The sequence below is a fragment of the Vulpes vulpes genome, chromosome 13 (assembly GCF_048418805.1).
Source record: "Vulpes vulpes isolate BD-2025 chromosome 13, VulVul3, whole genome shotgun sequence".
NCBI lineage: Eukaryota > Metazoa > Chordata > Mammalia > Carnivora > Canidae > Vulpes > Vulpes vulpes.
The window spans coordinates 143,356,428-143,378,287 of NC_132792.1; the positions used below are offsets into that span (position 1 = coordinate 143,356,428).

Below are 21,860 nucleotides of genomic sequence, written 5' to 3' on the forward strand. Positions count from 1 at the left end.
TGAAATGGATTCAAGACTTAAATGTAAACCTGAAATCATAAAACTCCTAAAAGAAAACATAGAAAAAAAACTCCTTGACGTTGGTCTTAGCAATGATTTTTGGGATAAGACACCAGAAGCACAGGTAGTAAAAGCTAAAACAAACACATGGGACTACATCAAACTAAAAAGCCTCTGCACAACAAAAGCAACAATCAGTAAATTAAAAAGATACATCAGAATGGGAGAAATTATTCATAAACCATATACCTGACAAGGAGCTAATATCCAAAGTATAGGGGAGCCCTGGGTGGCGCAGCGGTTTAGCGCCTGCCATTGGCCCAGGGCACGATCCTGGAGACCCGGGATCGAATCCCACGTCGGGCTCCCGGTGCATGGAGCCTGCTTCTCCCTCTGCCTATGTCTCTGCCTGTCTCTTTCTCTGTGTGTGACTATCATAAATAAATAAAAATTAAAAAAATATATCCAAAGTATATAAAGTACTCATAGAATTCTATAGCATAAAAGCATATAATACAACCTAAAAATGGACAAAAGTTCTGAAGAGACATTTTTCCAAAGACAAACAAATGGCTAAGTATATGAAAGGTGTTTAACATCACTAAGCTTCAGGAAAATCCAGATCAAAACCACAATAAGATATGACTTCACACCTGTTAAAATTGCTATTATCAAAAAGACAACAAATGTTGATGAGATGTCAAGAAAAGGAAATCCATAAGCACTGTTGGTGGAAATGTCAATTGGTACAGCCATTATGGGAATGGATTGGTGGGAATGCAAATTGGTGTAACCATTATGGAAAACAGTATGGTAGTTCCTCAAGAAATTCAAAATAGAACTACCACATGATCCAGTGATCCCATTCCTGGATATATATCAAAAAAAGGAAAGGAAGAAAGGAAGAAAGGAAGGAAGGAAGGAAGGAAGGCTGAAAGAAAGAAAGAAAGAAAGAAGGAAAGAAAGAAATCAGTATCTTGAAGAGATATCTGCACTCCCACATTTATTGCAGCATTATTTACAATAGCCAAGATATGGTAACAACGTAATGTCAATCAACAGATAAATGGACAAAGAAAACATGGAGTATATATTCAATGGAATATTATTTAGCCATTAAATAAAGGAAATCCTGCCATTTGCAACAATATGGATGGATCTTGAGGACATTATGCTAAAGTGAAATGAGCCAAAGACCAACAGTGTATGGTATTACTTATATGTGGAATCTTAAAAAAGAAAGAAAAACCTGATTTCATAGAAACAGAATAAAATAGTGGTTACCAAGGGTTGGGGGATGGGAGGTAAATGGGAAGATGTAGGTCAAAGGGCACAAACTTTCAGTTATAAGATGAATAAGTTCTAAGGATCTAATGTACAGCATGGTTACTATAGTTAATAATATAGTATTGTTGTTATATGTTACTTGCATACTTATATTCTTGAAGGTTGCTAAAAGTAGGCCTTAAGCATTCTCACCACAAAAACGAACAAATAAAACTCCAGAGTTAACTATGTTAGTTGATGAATGTGTTAATTATCTTGATCTTGGTAATCATTCCACAATGCATATGTATATAAAATCATATACTTTAAATATATACAATTATTATTTGTCAGTTATTCCTCAATAAAGTTGGGGGGGGGATCCAAAAACAAATAACAAAAATAATGGGATGCTTGGGTGGCTCAGCGGTTGAGCATCTATCTGCCTTCGGCTCAGGACATGATCCGGGTTCTGGGATTGAGTCCCACATCAGGCTCCCTGCAGGGAGCCTGCTTCTCTCTCAATGTCTCTGCCTCTCTCTGTGTGTGTCTCGTGAATAAATGAATAATATCTGTTTTAAAATAAATTAATTAAATGTTTTCCTACTGTGAAAAAAATTCATATTACCTATACAGTTCAGGAACCAGAAATGAGAAATTGATATTAAAGTGATCCAGGTCTGGAAACACACTTGTAGTGCCTATAAAAATTAAAGGCAAATTCTTCTAGAGCAGTGATTCTCAACCATGATTGTAGAGAGTTTTGTTTTGTTTTTTCATTTTTTTAATGTGTAAAAAACAGTGTTTTTTTAAACTTTTTTAAACCTAGCAATTCCACTGTTAAAAAAACTAATTTCTTAAAAAAATAGTGTTTAAAAACACTAATGTGTAAGTCCTCATACTCATACTCATACTCATACTCATAGTATCTGAGGTCTGGGGTTCAAGCTGCCATTCTAATTTTTAAAGGCTCACTAGGTGATTCTAAATGTGCAACAAAGATTGAGAACCACTCCTGAAGAGCATATCTTCAGTGCAGACCACACAGGATCTCCACCAGCATGACTTCAAAACAAAGTTTTACAACACCCAAAGGAACAATTCACCATAAGCAAGAGTAGGCAGAAATAACAAAAAGCAGAGGTAAATTCCCAAGAATATTAGATACACAGATAATAGAATTATTTGTTACAGAGCATATAATAAGAACATCTAAAATAATTAAAGGTTAAAAAGATAAAAAATATGAAAATGAAGAGAAATACAGAAATAAAATATATATATTCCATAGCTTTAAAAAAAAAAAACAGAATTCAGTAAGTGGTTTAAACAGCAAATTGACAGACCTGTAAAGAAAAGTGTAGAACTGGATGATTGATCTGGAGAAAATATCTAGAATGTGGCACTGACAGATGAATAATAGGAATTACAGCAGGAAACAAAGAGTCATATAAGAAGGTTCAATATATACCTAACAAACGTTCCAAAAGAAAAGAGAATAGAGGAAACAAATATTTTAAGAGATGATGGCTGAGTATTTTCCAGAATTAATGAAAAACGAGAATCACAAATTTGGGTTTCAAGCAGGATACATAAAACTAAATCACACCTAAACACATCATATTAAAACTATAAAACATGAAAGGCAAGGAACTGTGTTAAAAGTCACTAAAGAAAAGGTAATATTAGCAAAGAAACAATTAGACCGACAACAGACTTCTGGACAGCAAGTATCTGGAGGACTTCCAGAGCTTTCCATATCCTCTCCATACTGAGTCCGTGGTCATAATATTTTCTCTCAGCTTCCACGTGCTCACATCCTAAACGAAGGATGAGATTGAACTGAGCTCAGCTCCGTGACTTCATATTGAAGAGGCTGGTAAAAGGGGAGCTGAAAACAGTGAGAAACTAAACATCAAATTTGATAAGGATGGTGCTCTTGAAGATTTATTGGGGGTTAGTTATGTAAATGAAGAAACAGAACTACTACAGAATCCCATTCATTGTTTACTCCCCTCCTGTCAAATGACAAGCTTAAAAGAAACTAGTCTTGGGCAGCCTGGGTGGCTCAGCAGTTTAGCGCCGCCTTCAGCCCAGGGCCTGATCCTGGAGACAGGGGATCAAGTCCCACATCGGGCTCCCTGCATGGAGCCTGCTTCTCCCTCTGCCTGTGTTTCTGCCTGTGTCTCTCATGAATAAATAAATAAAATCTTTTAAAAGAGAGAGAGAGAGAGAGAGAGAGAGAGAGAGAGAGAGACTAGTCTTTCTGAATTGACATGTCAAATACTTCCTTTCACTGACAATAGCAAGTGTTGCCAAGGATGTCCAGTAACTGGAATGCTCATATGTTGCTAGTTGGAATGTAAAATAATAAACTACTTTGGAAAACAGTTTGGCAGTTCTCAGAAAGTTGAGATGCATTTACCATACAACCTAGCAATTCCACTGTTAAGTATTTGTCCAAGAGGAATAGAAACCTATGTCCACACAACAAGGCTCGGACATGAATGTTCAGCGCACCTTTCTCATAAAAGCCTCAAACTAGAAACAACACAAATGTCCATCAACAGATGAATATATAAATTATAGCAAATCTATACAATGGAATATCACTCAATATTAAAAAGTAACAAGCTACTGATATACACAATCACATGGATTAATCTCAAAAACGTTATGCTGAACAACAAGTAAAAGATACCAGAATTCATATTTTATGATTCCATGGATGTGAAACATGGGGGGAAAAACATATCTAATCTATAGTAACAGCAAAAAAGATAATACTTTCCTAGAGCCATGAAGAAGGGTGACTTATAGGGAAGAAAGAGACCCAGGGAAAACTGGGGGTTGATATAAATGTTTTATATTTTTATTGTAATGGTGGTAACATGAATATATCTGGATGTCAAAACTCACAGAATTGCTCACATAGAATGGGTGCCTTTTATTATATAAATACCTCAATGAAGTTGGTTTTTAAAAAATTTTCTTTCCTCCTGACAGAAACACTTGCTGCTGTTTCCCACACTCACCAGCTCACTATGACACACTTTTCCTATGTTTGCTTCTCTTACATGGCTTCATCATTGTCTCACTTTGAAAAGTAATTTTTCCCATTTATCTTAAGAGTAGGTCATAAATTTGAAATTATTTTCTTTGTGCTGAAAATGTAGGATGTGATGGAAGGGTTATGGTATTAAGAAAAGAGTTTTTGATGCTTCCAGCATATTAGTTCCAGGTATAGATGGGAAGAGGATGTATTATTCAAGTGCTCCCTCCATCTCCCCCAAATACCCAACACCCCAAGAGCTGTGTCCGCTGCGGAGCTTAAGCAGCACTCTAATGGGTGTTGTCACCTAACCAAGCCCGGAAGACACCCCTTTCAGCCCTCACCCCCCCACCCCCAGGGTGAAGGTCAGACTTCCCTCCTGAAAGGCAGAGGCGACATCCAGGACTTTCTGGCGAGGACTTCTCCCAATCCAAACCCCCCCACAGTGGGATGTCTCCCCTCGTTTCATTTTTCTAAAGGAGCAAAGGCCTCTTTTAGAAAACAATAAAATGCAATGTGTGTGGAAAAAAAAAAAAAGAAAAGAGTTTTTGAGGACCCTGGGTTCAAATCCCAGCTCTACCAATTACTAGCTATGTTATCTTAACATTAGACACTTTGAACCTCACTTTTGTTATCTGTAAAATGGACATTGTAATAATATGCACCTCTTAGGGATGCAAGGCATGTAAAATTTCTGGCACAAAGTAGGTATTTTTTTTTAAGATTTTATTTATTTATTCATGAGAGACACAGAGAGAGAGGGACAGACACATGCAGAGGAAGAAGCAGGCTCTCTGTGGGGAGCCTGACACGGAACTCGATCCTAGGACCCCGGAATCACGACCTCAGCCAAAGCCAGACAGACGCTCACACACTGAGCTACCCAGGTGTGTGGGCACAAAGTAGGTATTCAGTAAATGTTCATTTGTTCAAGGAATGATATTTTCATCTAAACTATTTATCATTTATAAGATAGCCAGAAGAATCAACTTAAATTAAATTTAGTGAACTTAGTCAAGCAGAATCACTACCTAATAGTGACTTAAGTGAAATAGAAGAAGTACATGAAAGCAATGTCACTCAAAGCTGTGTCTGTGAGCCAGGGCCCATTTATAAACTGTTACCAATGTAAACAAGATAAGTACAGAAATCAAGAGTAAGTATTTAGAAACTTTTATAGAAATTTGATATGACTGTATGATTTATATCAGAAAACTGATTTAGGGTTTAAATCTTGCATGGGAGAAATTTCTAGGATAATTGCTCAGGTTAAGGAGCTTGAGCCAGGGCAGCCCGGGTAGCCCAGCGGTTTAGCGCCGCCTTCAGCCCAGGGTGTGATCCTGGAGACCTGGGATTGAGTCCCACATCGGGCTCCCTGCATGGAGCCTGCTTCTCCTTCTGCCTGTGTCTCTGCCTCTCTGTGCCTCTCGTGAATATATAAATACAATCTTAAAAAAAAAAAAAAAAAAAGGAGCTTGAGCCAGAATGCAAAACAACACACTATTTCCTTTATCAGGAAAACCTTACTAGGGAAAAAAGTCAACTGAACTAATCAGTGTGCTTAATGACACAGTAAAAACTATGAATTACATAAAGGCTAATGCATTACATCTGAAATTTTTCCATTTATGTGATAATATGGATGATTATAAACCACTGCTTTACATGCTAGGTTCGATGGTTATCAAGGGAAAAAATTCTGTAGAGAATGTTTGAACTATTGAATAAACCCTCAGAATTACTGCTGGATAAGACCCAGTTTGGGCCCAACTTTTTAAAGATAAAGTACATTAAATAGTCAGATTTGCCTATTTGTCTGAACTCGTTGATACGTTAATAATCTTAGTGTCTCCAAACATGGAATAAATTCAACATGTTTTTCAAAAGCAGATGACTGAAAAGTCAAAATAAGTATTAGAAGTGTAGAAGAACAGAGTTTCCAGAGATTGTAAGTCATGTTTCATAATTTTAACAACTATTATCAATGCAATAGATAATCATTTCAATAGAGAATCTATGCATTGGAAATTCATGGAACCATAAACTAGTCCTTTCATTGAAAGAAAACTTTATTTTTTTTAATTTTTTATTTATTTATGATAGTCACACAGAGAGAGAGAGAGAGAGAGAGAGAGAGAGGCAGAAATAGGCAGAGGGAGAAGCAGGCTCCATGCACCGGGAGCCCGACGTGGGACTTGATCCCGGGTCTCCAGGATAGTGCCCTGGGCCAAAGGCAGGCGCTAAACCACTGCGCCACCGAGGGATCCCGAAAGAAAACTTTAATATAACTTTACAGGATAAATTTTTGGAAGTGGCTACTGATGAACTTGGAAATACGGTCTCACTTGTTTTATTTTTTAAAACTGTTAAAAATTAATACCTTGAGCTTGTGGAATTACTTTAAAATCTCTTCCTCTATTCCTCTCGGCATATCTCTTAAAATTGGCTTTCCCTATTCTAATGCTATCAAAATAAACACAGATTCAGTCTGGATATATATTATACTCTGCAAATAGTGTTATTGTCAATTGGACCTAGATCTGATCAAGTAGCAAGTAAGAAGCAAGTTGGTTGATCACAACAAAAATTTTATAAGTCGATATACAAGATGTTCACAAACTGTGCATTTATAGGATCTTGAATATAGATATATCCTTCAAAAACTTTTTGCTTAATATGATTGTAGAATATAATAACAGCAACGGTGATTCTGCATAACCAGTCATCTATGCATATACTTTAAATAAACAACATGGATAGTTTTGTTAATTCTTTTTTCTTTTATTCTATATTATGTTTGTTCTCTTTATATTTACATAAAGACAGACATATAGACAAATGAGACAAAAATAATATAAACCCACACACATACAGTCAAATGATCTTTGATAAGTGCTAAGGTTACACAATGGGGAAAGGATAACTCTCTTCAGCAAATAGTTGTAGGAAAACTAGATATCCATATGCAACAGAATGAAATTGGACCCTTATCCTACACCATACACACACACACACACACACACACACACACACAAAACCAAAATGGATTAAAGATTTAAACATAAGACCTGAAACCATAAAACTCTTAGAAGAAAACATACGGGAAAAGCTTTGTACCACTGGTCTCAGCAACTTCTTGGATATGACGTCAAAAACACAAGCAACAAAAGCAAAAATAGACGAGTGTTCCATTTACATTTATTGAAATGTAATTTAAAATTTTTATATATTTTGATCTGTTTAGTAAATTATTTTTTAAATGAGCTTATGATTTCTACATCTTTCTTGTTCATTTTCCTATAAAATCACTTTCGTTGAATTTTACAAAATGATTTCATAACCTTAAGTTGGCAGTTCGTAAGCTTAACTGGTCCTTCCCCACAGTTTGGAACCTTTTTTTAGAGCATATGTTCAGATTCTGGGGGTAAAGATGGTGCCTTCACCCTGCACTTTGCCTCAGCTTAAGTTCTAGGAGTTACCTTTGATTCTAAACATTTGTTGGCATTTACCTAGGACAATGAGAGAAACCAACCTGGAGGAATTCTGTGTTAAGTGTGTGGTTTTAGCAAAGGAATGGCGGGTCCAACAGAAAGTGTTCGGCTGTCAAGACTGTGCTGCCACCCTGTGGCCTTTCTGTTTATGATCACAAGCTAAGACCTCCATCCCTTGCTTTTTTTTGCCTTCTTTTCCTCAGTCCTAACACTTATCTTCTCCCATTTTTTCTACCTAATTCCTTAATGAGCCCCCATGAAATCTACTGAATTCTCTGCTCTCCTTTATTTCATGCTTGCTTTTTTTTCCTTCAGCCTACGTAGTTTCCTACTGCCTCAAGAATGTGGGCATTATTATTCAGTGTCAACCAAACTGCTATGAAAGCAGTGAATTATATATTTAATTGGGCACAGTACCTCCAAATAAAAGTTTAAAAAATTATCAATAAGATATAAGTTATTTTAAATGACCTTATAGGCAGCAACTAGCAACACACGAGCCATCTTAGGTATGTCCCAAATTGGGATGCCAGAACACAGAGATGAGAAACAATTTTTGGAGTGTTAACCTAGTAAAGTTTTGTCTTTTAAAGATAAATATCAGTGTAAGAGAGTTTTGCCTTTGCAAAGCTTTTTCATTATAATGTCATATTACTTTGATAGAGAATATACCTTGTAATTCATCTGAATGAAGATGAAGCATGGCAAGTTAACAAAGGAAGACAGAAGAAAGGAGTCTGGGGAAATAGATGTTTGTTCAAATTTCTCCTTTCCTGTACATGTCAATTTAGCAATAAGAATTGTGAGCAGGAACCCTATGATCAAGGTCCTTCATTTCCTTGTGGCTAATTTCAGTTTTAAAAATCCTTCTGGGTGGGCACCTGGGAGGCTCAATCAGTTGAGCATCTGCCTTCAGCTCAGGTCATGATCTCAGGATTTTGGGATTGAGCCTGAGCCAGGAGTCAGGCTCCCTGCTCAGCAGGGAGTTGGCTTCTCCTTCTACCTCTCCATCTGCCCCCCCCCCCCCCCCCCCCGCTCTCTCGCGCTCTCTCTCTCCCTTCCTCTAAATAAATAAATAAAATCTTAAAAAAAAAAGCAAAAATAGACAATGGACTACATGATGCTAACAAGCTTCTGCACAGCTGAAGAAACTTAATGAAATGAAAAGACAACCTACAACATACAGACATATAGACAAATGAGACAAAAATAATATAAACCCACACACAGTCAAATGATTTTTGATAAGTGCTAAGGTTACACAATGGGGAAAGAAAGTCTTCTCAGCAAATTGTTGCAGGAAAATATTTGCAAACAACATATCTGATGAGGGGCTAAAATCCAAAATACATAAGGAACATATATAATCGCAAAAAGAAACCAAATAATCTGATTTTTATTTTTATTTTTATTTTTATTTTTATTTTTTTTAATAATCTGATTTTTAAAAGAGCAAAGGGCCTGAACAGACATTTCTCAAAAGAAGACATACAAATAGCCAACAGGTATATGAAAAGGTGCTCAAATATCACTAATCATTAGGGAATTATAAATCCAAACCGCAATGAGATATCACCTCACACCTGTTTGATGACTACTATCTAAAAGACAAAAGATAACAAGGATCGATGATGACATGGAAAAGGAAATGTTAGTCAGAATGTAAAATGGTAGAGCCATTATGGAAAACAATATGGCAGTTCCTCAATAAATTAAAAATAAAACCACCACCTGATCTGGTAATTCCACTTCTAAGTATTTATGCAAAAGAACTGGAATCAGTATCTCAGAGAAAAGATATCTGCACTCCTATAGTCATTGCAGTATTATTCACAACAGTCAAGCTATAGAAATGACCTAAATGTCAATGAAAAGATGAATGAATAAAGAAGATGTGGTATATACATATAATATTATTCAGCCTTAAAAAAAAAAATCATGGCATTTGCCACAACATGGACAAAACCGAAGGACATTATGTTACATGAAATAACCCAGAAACAGAAAGACAAATATTGCAAAATGTCATTTAGAGGTGGAATCTAAAATACACTCATAGGAGCATAGAGTAAAATGTTGATAGCCAGGGTGTGGGGCAAGGGGGAAATGGAGTAATTTTGGCCAACGGGTACAAAGTTTCAGTTATGCAAGATGACTAAGTTCTGGGGAGCTAACGTACAGCATGTTGACCACAGTTAACAATACCTATTGTATACTTGAAATTCACTAAGAGGGTAGATCTTAAATGTTCTGACACAACTGCCCCCAAAATATATCTATATGAGGTTATAGATATGTTAATTAGCTTCATTGCTGTGATCATTTTGCAATGTATAAATATATCAAAGGATCAAGTTGCATACCCTAAATATATACAGTTTTTTTCAATTAAACCTCAGTAGAGCTGTTTTTAAAACTGGTTGCTAGGTGGGATTGCCTATCCCTAAAATTAGCCTATAATGCAATTGATAAATATACTAGTGGATAGAGGCTCATTTTTAAGGGAGTATTTTTTTCTTAAGATTTATTTACCTATTTGAGAGTGAGAGAGAGCAGAGAAAAGGGCAGAGGGAGGGAGAGGGAGAGAGAATCTCGAGCAGTCTCCATACCTCAGCACAGAGCCCAACGTGGGGCTCAATCCTGAAACATGGAGATCATGACCTGAATAGAAATCCAGAGTTAGATGTTTAACCCATTAGGTCACCAGGTGACCCTTAAGGGAATATTATATATATATATATATATATATATATGATTTTATTTATTTATTCATGAGAGACAGACAGAGAGAGAGACAGAGGCAGAGACATAGGCAGAGGGAGAAGCAGGCTCCATGCAGGGAGCCTGATGTGGGACTTGATCCTGGGACTCCAGGATGACGCACTGGGCCGAAGGCAGGAGGAGCTAAACCGCTGAGCCACCCAGGGATCCAAGGGAATATTTTCAAATAGGATGTCAGGTATTAATGTTAAATAAAAGATGATATCTTGGTCTTACAATTTCATTGAGTTAGGAGATGCTAGGAAAATGGAGGCAGGAAGTGAGAACGACAAAGGCATGATCAGTGGCAAATAGTGGAGAAAGGGCCAATAGTGAGCACTCATGGAAGAAAGCATGAAAGAGAATGTAACTGGTGGGGGTACCTGGGTGGCTGAGTTGGTTGAGCATCTGCCTTCAGCTCAAGTCATGATCCACAGGTCCTGGGATGGAGCCCCACATTAGTCTCCCTGCACAGCGGCTGCTTTTCCCTCTCCATCTGCTCCTCCTCTCCACTCGTACTCTGCCTGGCTCTTTCTCTCTCTCAAATAAATAAATAAAATCTTTAGAAAAAAAATAAGGAAAATGTAACTGAAAAATAACTGGGGCAGCCCAGGTGGCTCAGCAGTCTAGCACTGCCTTCAGCAACCAGGGCATGATCCTGGAGATCTGGGATCAAATCCCACGTCGGGCTTGCCTGCTTCTCCCTCTGCCTATGTCTCTGCCTCTCTCTCTCTCTCTCTCTATCTCTCTCTCTCTTTGTCTGTCTCTCATGAATAAATAAATAAAACCTTTAAAAAAATAAAAGAAAAATAACTAGCTGAGGAGTTGAATACACCTGAGCCCCTTAAAAAGCAGAGATCAACATGAAACATCTAAACCAGAAGTCTCCTCAAGGACAGATGATAGTTGCTGTTGTGGAGACTAGGACTGAGAAACTAGTTAAGAGTGGAGGCTGCTGCAGGAAACCTTCTAGGTGCTTCTATTGTCCCTGGGGGCTATTTTCAGCATAGCAAATGTGCTTAAGAACTTTTTGGTGGTAACTAATGGAAATACACAGTAGTGGTCACCACTTGCTCCTTCAAGTGGAAGGAAGGAATAATTGGGAGTAGGCACAAACAATGAATCATGACCATCAACAAGTCCAACATCCTAGGAGATGACGTGGAGTTCAAGGTGGGCAAGGGAACAGAGTGGAGAAGGCTGAGTGGCTCTTCCGTTAGCTACACAGAAGGGGCCACGATGAATCCAGGGGGAGGGTATGCCTTAAACTGGAGGGAAACAGATACATTGCAATAGCAAGAGTCTCCCAGGAATTTGTAAAAAGAGAGAAATGGCAGGCACCTATTAATCTAGATTTGGACAAAGTGAAGAGCTCTCCTTGTGGACCTACTAGTAGAAATCTCCCTTTGGGGAGATCAAGCCTCTGCTCCCTTTCATAGGTGCCTCCCTCTCACTGGAGGCCAAACCTCCTGAAAAAAGGCCCTGTGCTTCCACAGGCAACAGAACCAATGAATTGTGTCCACACACTAGGACTTGGCACCTGTTCTAGGTCAGGACAAAGACACAGAGGAGCAGGACCTCAGAGCTTGATTCTTACAGCCAGAGGGAGAAAAACCCCAACACGTCCACTTAAATAGTCAGATAGTATGCTTTTATCCAGACTGGAATATGCATTCATGTATATTTTCATCTTCGGAACAGGTGGTTTGAAATGCAAATAAAGTAATAAGTGTCAGAGCCGTATCCTAGCAGTAGCTGCTTTGCAAACGTTACCATGGCACCAATTCAACAGTGTTCTTAGAGGCAGCCACACCTCAGCAAGGTCTTTCTAACTTGGGATGGCAGAGTTCAAAGGAACTAATAGACACAAACTGCAAAAGAGTCCTGAACCAAGTCAGGAGGTGAAGCTTTACAGTGCCATCGCCCTCTGAAGCCCCTTGAAACACGGCATAGTACATAAGAGAGAAAAAAAAGGGAATGGACCATCTTCTAGAACACCTGGAATGTGATCCAAGCCTGGAGACAAAATGATGGTAATTATAACTGTTAACATTTGTTTTTAGCTGCTAACAGATTGTGCACAGATTGGGAAGGGCAAACACCATTTTCCAACTACTCCAGTGCACACTGTGCTTTACCAGTACTCACTAAATCCTAGCTGAGGGGGGGGGGGGGGGGGGGCGGTGTAAAGAGAGCAGATTGTCTTCATGTATGCCTCATTTATGTTAAATTAAGGAAGGCTGCCGTCTCAGGGCCTCAGTCCAGGGGCTACTCACAACCGGAAGCAGGGAACTGGGTTCTACAGAGCTCTGCTCCTTCCTGCCCGTATATCTGCTCTACTGAGGGCAGCATGCCTTTCCCAAGCACAGCCAAAGCAGAGGCAAAAGGACAAAGAAGGAGGAACACAGGATGCTGGGGAGACAAGTGTTAGCCAACCTGGCCTGTGAGCCAAGTGAGATTCCTGAGGCAAGCCCCTAGCTAAACAGGGGCACGCCCCTTGCCTGGGTAGGGGCAGAATGAAAGGGCAGAGAGCAAAAGCGAATAATATAAAGCACAAATTCTGTAAGAGTTGCAAGTGGATAGGATTTCTTTCCTGCTCCTGTTCAGATGAAAGTGAGCAAAGAAATAGTCTCAGAAAGACCCTCTGAAAAAGTAGAGACTTCACCAACAGGGAACCACAGCTGATTGACAATGAAAAACCATTAGCAAGAATGAAACTCCAGAAGCTCCGTCCATTACGTATGAAGGCCACTAGGCCTCAGGATCTCCATTATGCATCTTTCCCAGGTACAGTAGGAGAAGGAGTACAAAGAAAGGAATACTTAGAAAAACAGTCAAGACTTTCCATACTGCCTTTATTTTGAAAGACATGGAGACTTCTGCTTCGCAAGAGTGTAATTCTGGGACCAGTAAGTATAGTTAATTCCACCCCTTCCACCCACCCCAAAACATAAAGGCAGGAAAAGGCCTGTTGGTACTGTTTCCACAACATTTTAATCAAATCATGGGTGACTTGAAATTGTTATTTGAGTGGTCACTTAGATATCAGCTGTGCCACCAAACAGCACACTGCATCCAGGGCACCATATTCAAAAGCAAGTGAGATTTGGGGCTTGGTTTCAGCAAGTTTTGATATTCAGAGAGATCTATCTAGTCTGATGAGTAAGCCTGAAAGAGGAGAAAATCCAAGGAGAAAATAATGCCCCAGATCAAACAGGAGATGGTGTCAGGCTCCAAATAATGGGATTCATTGCCAAAGGTTAAGGAGGAAAGTCCAAGGCCAAGAGGAAAAGATATGCAAGATCTGGAAAGCCTCAGGGCAGGAATTCAGTTCCATCAGGAAAATACAGAACTAAGGAGGATGCTGAGGCAAACACATGGTCCTATGGACTAAACTGACATGACAGAGGTTAGGAGAAACCTGGAATTTGATGGGTATGTGGTATCCAGAATTACTGCAGAGATCTAAGCATTAGGATAATGGTGACATGAGTCAGGTCACATTACATCTGTAGCAGGATTGAGGCTCCTAAAATATTTTCTGCCCAGGACAGGATTAGCAAGGAACTCTGCAGGTTTCAGCTGTACCAAATACAGCAGGGACGGGACGGAGGTGATCTGGGTTGAGGAAGAAAGAAGTTGATCAAAGTGCTTCCATATGAAAGGCTGTAATAAATACTCCTGAAATGACAAATCAGATTTTGGAAAATGAGAGATATATTTTGCTTTGTAATGGTCAGTTGATCTCTCTTACATTTTATACTTTGTATTGTTGCCTGGACAAAGAGTTAAATGTAAAAGATAAAACCATACATACTAGGAAAAAACCTGGGGAATATTTAACTCCTCTTTGATGGGTAAGTCTTTTCTAAATACAATAGTAAAAAATAAATCTTAAGGGTAAAGATGAGACCATATGAAAAATGTAAAATTTGGTATAATTAAAAATGCCACCAGCATAATTAAATGGCTCAATAAACCAGGTAAAATACTTGCAAAAATTATGATAGTTTATATCCTTAATATACAAAGAGTTCTTGCAAATCAGTAAGGAATACCTCAAAAGGAGGGGGATAAGGGATCAAACATATTTCACAGAAGAATAAACACTACATGTGAAAAAGTGTTCAACCTCACTAAGAATTGAAAAAGTCCAAATTATAACCACAAAGGGAAACAGATGCTCTCTTCTCAAATCAGTAAAGGTGATAAACATCACTAGGAGAAAATGAGATAGAATTGGGACACCTTCCTGAGAAGCAATCTGACAGAGTAGGCTAATAATACAACTTTTAGTAATCTACATTAAAGAAAAGAAAAATACAAATTTACTTACAGAAATGTTCATCAAAGCATTATTTATAATAATAAAAAGAGGGACGCCTGGGTGGCTCAGCGATTAAGCATCTGCCTTCGGCTCTGGTCATGATCCCAAGGATCGAGTCTCGCATCAGGCTCCCTGCATGGAACCCTCTTCACCCTCTGCCTGTTGTCTCTGCCTCTCTCTCTCTCTCTCTGTGTGTCTCTCATGAATAAATAAATAAAATATTTTTAAGATAATAATAATAAAAAAGAGGTAAGAACCTGAATATTTGATTATATATTAGTTGTGTAATAAAATACTAATTAGCCATGAATATTGTTTCTTGAAGAATTTTTAATAACATGGGGAAATACTCAGGACATAATGCAAAGTGAAAAGCAAAGTATAAAACATGATTTTATTTATGTTGTGCACATAGCAAAAAGACTGGAGGGAAGAGACATGTTAACAGTTATGGGAACATAACTCAGAGAAACTGGTATAAGTTTTTATTTTTCCCTTTTTGTATTAATATTTTTAAAAATATTCTACAAGAAAAACATAATACTTGTATAATAAAAAGCTATTTTAAAATATTCTTAAAACTCAATTATAATGTCCTAGGTTGCAGCTTGGTAACAATGATAACTGAGAAATTTTTGTTTAAAGGAAAAAATCATCACTTAAAGATCTCAACTTTTGTGGTTTAACATCCCAGCAACTATTTATTTGAAATATCCTAAGGAACCATATGTGCTTTCCAGAATGGTAAAGTTTCCAAAATGTTCTAACAAGACCCACCCACTGGAAATAAAACTCTCAAATGGCAGTGAATAAGTGTTCACGACCCAAAGAACACTCAAGTGGCATTCCTACAAGAAGTCTCTACCATTTAGCAAAATAGACCCCATGATCCTTTTCCCAAAAGAATAATTACCGCTAATTTACTGCCAATGATCTGAAAGAAATAGCTGATTTTAAATGCAAGCACACTCAAAACCTATGCAGATAATTAGATAATATCATTCAGGAAAGAGACAAAGGAAGAACATTATGAACAAATTGCAAAACCCCTGCTTGCTTGTTTAGACTTTCATAAACAAGAATCAGTTAGATAATCCTGGGATTTGTACCATCACTACTAGGAGCTAACATTTATTGAGTCCTTAATATGAGTCAGGCACATAATAAAGCACTTTGTATTTATTCCATCATTCAATCCTCAAGATAATCTTAGGAGGTAGGTATGATTCTTATCCTCACTGCACAGACAAGGAAGCTCCCAGACTTAAAACAACTTACAGAAGGTCAATAAGCCGGTAAGTGGCAGAGCCCCGATTTGAAACGAGGTGGTCTGTTTCCAGAACTTGTACTGTTAATCCATTTGCTGTATCGCCTCACATTCTGTGAAACAGGTAAAGGTGCATTATGCCTTTCTTTTTTGTCTCCTTCCCACTCCCCAAGAATCTCGATGAAGAGAAGTGAATCCTGAGCTTTCTAATCTATGGGTATATATCACTATCTTTAAGAATCAAAGATGCTACAGTTATTGTGCTACCTCTTTTAAAGAAAAGTATGTCTCAATAAAGTAATGCATTTTCTTTAGTTTTTCCTGCACTGGTTTATATATAATTTCTCTTCCTTGTTTAGGGTTGCAGCTAGAAGACAGTAAAACTAGCAATGGAGCCCTTATATGAAGAATATCTAGCAAATCGTGGAACAATAGTAAAACCTTATTACTGGCTAAGCTTCTCTCTAGATTGCTCTAACTGTCCTTACCATATTCGGACAGGTGAAGAAGCAAGAGTTCCCTATACAGAATTTTATCAGATTTTTGGATTCCCTTATGGGCCAGTGTACCCTCAAACAAAGCACCTCACATTTTATGAACTAAAAACTTCGTCTGGAAGCCTGGTGCAGAAGGGCCATGCTAGCAGTTGCACGGGGAATAATACCCATCCAGAATCAATGTTATTTGAGATGAATGGTTATTTTGACTCAGCCGTACACAATAACAACACAATCAGGCATATCATTCTGTATTCCAACAACTCCCCTTGTAACGAAGCCAACCACTGCTGCATTGGCAAAATGTACAATTTCTTAATAACGTATCCAGATGTTACTGTTAGCATTTACTTTTCTCAGCTCTATCATACTGAGCCCGAATTTCCTGCCTCGGCCTGGAACCGTGAAGCTCTCCGGAGCCTGGCCAGTTTATGGCCCCGGGTCACTTTGAGCCCAATAAGTGGTGGAATTTGGTATTCTCTCCTCAACAACTTTGTGAGTGGTGTCTCCGGATCAACTGTTTTCCAGCCCATTTTAACTGGGAGAGCTTTGGCTGACAGGCACAACGCCTATGAAATCAATGCCATAACGGGAGTGAAACCTTATTTCACTGATGTTCTTCCCCAGACAGAAGAGAATCAGAACATAAGAGCTCAGGTGGCTTTAGAGAGCTACCTCAATAACAAGATCATTCCTGGACAGTCTTTGCAAGTGACAAATGGACAACCACAACCCAATCTGACCCCAGACCTCAAGGTTCCTGTTGTTTTTGTCCTGGTACCTTTCAGAGACCTACCACCAATACACGTGGGTCAAAGCCCACATAAGCCGAGCTATATCGTGAGGCACTTAAATATGCCTCAAATGTCATTCCAGGAAACCAAGGACCTCAGAAGCCCTCCCATGGGAATGCCAGTGGACGGAGTGGAAATCACGGAGCAGTTTGCACGTAGCAAAGAGGTAGATGAAAAGAAGAAGAAGAAGAAAGGAAAGAAATAAAATCTGTATTTCTAAGACATGAGACCAAACAACTACCAGAAAACTAATTTGATAGCAAACAAAAATCTGGAAATTTTCTCTCTTAGGTCTGATCCAAGGTGGGAGATTAATGGATACACAAGAGCAAAACCCAAATTATTTGCCATCTCAACTACTATAAAGCTACACTACTTTTAACATAATTCAAGATGTTTCCATAAGCAACTTGACCTCTCTCCCTTATTTTGAAAGTGACAGTATCAAAATGGAGCCATTAGCATCTTGCTAATATTTTATTGGTGTGGAAAAGGAAATGTCATTATCCTAGTCTACCTACATCATCTTTCCACCAAAAAAAGCCCATGGACTAAACAGCTTCCTAAATAGGTTTCAGTATAAAAATTTACTGTAAAATTGGAAAACAGCCTGAAGTTACTGACATTAAGTGCTGTCTGTAAAAGGAAACCAGTGATTTTCCATTAATTGTTAATCATGGACAGAAGAATTTAGGCAGCCCATTTTTTTCTAAAGTGGTTCAAAATAGCTTTGTGTGGAAAAAAAAAAACCAGCTCTTTTGTTCATTGATTATATATAGCTATGAAGATTGATTTTTGAAACTTAGTCACCTGCTCAATGGGATTTTTCCCAGCTCAGATTTCTCCTTCCTGAGCAGATGATAGAAGCAGGATGATACATGAGACCCTGCAAAGGCTTCTTCCAACACACACCATATAAAATCCAAGCTGCTTCTACTGACTGTCGAGGCTCCTCCTCTGCCTTCCAGTTGCCTGGTCTCATCAGCAAGATTGTAAGCTTCTACAGGTCAAGCACTGTCTCCCTCCCCTCTTTGGTTTTCCCTTTGAATTTAGCCAAGTATCCAGGCAAAATGTGGGTAGCAAGGTTGTGAATCTACATCTCAATAATGTTACTAATCACTGCTTCCCATCATTCCTTATCCATTCCAGCCAAGGGCTTGCTTAACCATCCTGCAATGGACATTTTTAGCATCCATTCCCCCTTCTTCTGATATAGCTCCCCAATGCATAATTTGTTTTACTTTCCTTTTTTCCAAGCTTTTCTTTTTCAGCAATGTATATCTATCCCCTCTCTTAAAATCTTGTTCAAAACACACTTCTAGGAACTGTTCCTTGACTAACCATCTGAGCATGTACATTAAAGCAATTTGGGGGATCCCTGGGTGGCTCAGTGGCCTTTGACTCAGGATGTGATCCCAGGATCCTGGGATGGAGTCTCGCATCAGGCTCCCCACAGGGAACCTGCTTCTCCCTCTGCCTGTGTCTCTGCCTCTCTCTCTGTGTCTCTCATGAATAAATAAGTAAAATCTTAAAAAAAAAAAAAAAAAAAGCAATTTGTGTTTAATTAATTCACATTTGCTGCCTCACTTTCCTCTTAAAAATATATTAACGAAAAAAATGTATATCCATTTGTAACTTACTATTAATTTTTTTCTTTTTTTAAAGATGTATTTATTTTAGAGACAGAGAGAGAGAGCATGCTCCACAGGGAGGGGCAGAGGGAGAATCTTGAGCAGACTCCCTTCTGAGCATGGAGCCCAGTGTGGGCTCCATCTCAACGACTCTGAGATCATGACCTGAGCCAAAATCAAAAGTCAGACACTCAGCCAACTGCTTAACCATCCTGCAATGGACATTTAGCCACCCAGGCACCCCAAATTTTTCTTAATGTATGTAAAAAGTAAGGCTAAGCTAATAAGATAGTTTTGCCATTAAAAAAAAAAAAAAGCTTAAAGCACATAGTACTGCATGTCAAATGAGGAAGAGTAAGAGAGGGGGGAGGGAAAGAAAGATAAGAAAAATGTTTAGAATTGAAATTTCTACTGTGATTAAAATAAACATTTCTAAAATGTTTAAATAATATTCTCTTACTCATAAAAAAATTCTCTTGTTAACATGAAATTTTAAACAGAATTACTGGAATATAATTACATTGTAGTATATAGTAATTATCATTTTTAAAAGTACTGTTGCAATTATCATTAGATCATGAAATAAGTCTACAATTTGGGCTATAGAGATAAAATTTTTAAAAAACCAATGTGACAAATTCAGCATCTCTCTCCAGGTGGGCAACTGGGCTAATGGCATTAGCAAATCTGAGAGGTTGGGGAACCAGCTCTGAATATTGTTGTCAGGTTGGCTGATGTCCTGCAGCAGTTGAGAAGGACCTGCCCATCTTAGAAGACTTTTCAAAAAAAGAAAAAAAGTATATCCAAGTAGTTGCCTTGAAATCTATTTACAAAGTGGTCAAAAAAGACATAACATCAATCAGGCTGCAAAGCATTCCAGTTAAAAACATACTCTGAAGGGGCCCCTGGTGGCTCAGTCGATTAATTCAACTTGTGATTTTGGCTCAGGTCATAATCTCAAGGTCGTGAAACTAAGCCCGAGTTGGGCTCCACACTCAGCAAGGAGTCTGCTTGGGATTCTCCTTCTCTCCCCCTCTCTCTGAAAATAAATCTTTAAAAAAAAAAATAGTCTGAAATCTAAGATGAATTTATATTTCAAATATGAACCTGGATTTCAGTGGTATATAACAAAGGGAGAACTACTACCTAAACTATAGAAAAGAAAAGTGATTTTTTAGCAGTTAAATTTTTGTACTAGGTTAGATATGTTTGGTGCTAGGAAGAATGTTACTGACAAGTCACAAGTCCTGGCCAATATAGTCAAGCCTTCAAGAAACTGTAAGAGAGCATAAAGATATATGGCCCTAGTCATGTAGCCTCTATTTCCCCACCAGTAAAGCCAGAGATATAGACTAGTTCATGTGTAAGGTCCTTTCAGCTCTATCTGTTTTAAGATGGCTTGTATCACAACAAAAGTTCCATGGAATAAGCTTTCACAGTGCAGTGATCACACTTCTTACTCACCACACAATGGATTCTTGGTCATGTCAGGCTGGCCCAGGGATTTAGGGAAGAGTAAAACTTGGAATGTTCTACCTCTCTTCAGCAAACTGGCCTTAGTGATAATGAAGAATTATCACTGCTGTCACACATATAGAAATTCCAATTAAAAAAAAAAAAAAAACCAAGTCAACAAATTAAAGGAGCTCATGGTGTGGTGATGTAAAAGAGGCAGGGGGCGTATGTCCCAAGAAACTGATGAGGGTAGAAGAAGGGGAACGTTATCTTTATGAATCTACCACAATGCAGGGTTTGGCTCTCAGTTTTATAGGCTCAATTATCTACTTGGTCAATATAGAGAGAATGAATCTGTTAATCAGGGCAGAACTGACTTAATAAAGTTCCCAAGATTGACATGTAAAAAGGGAACGTTAATGTACTGATTTCCAGTGAGACTTACAACTGGATATGCAAGCGGGTAATTCAAGTTGTGTCACATATACAGCCTCTCTATGCAGAGAAGCTACCTGAGAAGCCAAGTTAAAATCAGAAGGTTGCTTTGCAGATTAGAGGAATTCATTATTTGAATCAAATGCTTAGTGCTATCACACTCTGCTTGCCAGGGACACTATTCCTGAAATGGTGGGATCCAAAAGGGCACCTGATCCCTGGACAGTGTTCAAGTGGGCCGAGACTATAAGAGACAATATAACCTTTATAACCAACTCCTGTCACGACTAGTATCCATTCTCTATAGCTGTTAATGTTTTATCAAGCTACCATCTAGTTCTGCTGGCCTGGGTGCAAATCTTATCTCTTTAAACTGCTGTTACATATCTTTTTTTATTCTAAAGTTCATGTGATCCAAAATGTTCAGCTCAGAGAACATCACGTTATTCATCTTATTTCCAAAGGTTTGGAAAGCTACATGGTAACTTCTACTAATTAAAAACAATGAGAACTATATGTCAAGTGCTTTTCTAAACAGTTACATATATTAATTCATTTAATCCTCCCAATAATCCTGAGGTAGATATTATTATAACATCTATTTTCAAATAAGGAAACTGAGGCACAGAGAGCTCATGTAGTAAAGCCTGAGCTGAGATCAAACCCAGGAGCTCTAGCTCCAGAATCCCTGTTCTTAATCCCTATGCTTTAATGGCTCTCAAAATAGTAACAATATGGACCCAAAGCCTGGGAAAATCAACACCCATTTTTGCCTGTACTGAGGCCTTTCTGTAGTTCTGCTCAGACTATTGTTATCAATAGTCATCCTGAAGACTATAGGAGCTAGGGAAGCTGGGTGGGGTGGGCTGGGCTGGAGAACTTAAG

General features: G+C 38.3%; 2 protein-coding genes across 3 annotated transcripts in view; one reads left to right on the forward strand and one right to left on the reverse strand.

The window, feature by feature from the left end:
* Window positions 1-21,860, reverse strand: part of RGL1 (ral guanine nucleotide dissociation stimulator like 1) — a 256,371-nt gene that overhangs the window by 227,961 nt on the left and 6,550 nt on the right. The gene's annotated exons all lie outside the window — the stretch shown is intronic.
* On the forward strand, window positions 12,391-21,481 carry APOBEC4 (apolipoprotein B mRNA editing enzyme catalytic polypeptide like 4). Its single transcript, XM_026001172.2, has 2 exons — window positions 12,391-12,602; window positions 16,523-21,481. Exon 2 carries the CDS (start codon window positions 16,553-16,555, stop codon window positions 17,657-17,659), a length of 1,107 nt encoding a protein of 368 aa, XP_025856957.1. The 5' UTR covers window positions 12,391-12,602; window positions 16,523-16,552; the 3' UTR covers window positions 17,660-21,481.

What these genes read in the sequence shown, in the direction of transcription:
- APOBEC4 (XM_026001172.2), top strand. Translation starts at nt 16,553, where the DNA reads ATGGAGCCCTTATATGAAGAATATCTAGCAAATCGTGGAACAATAGTA.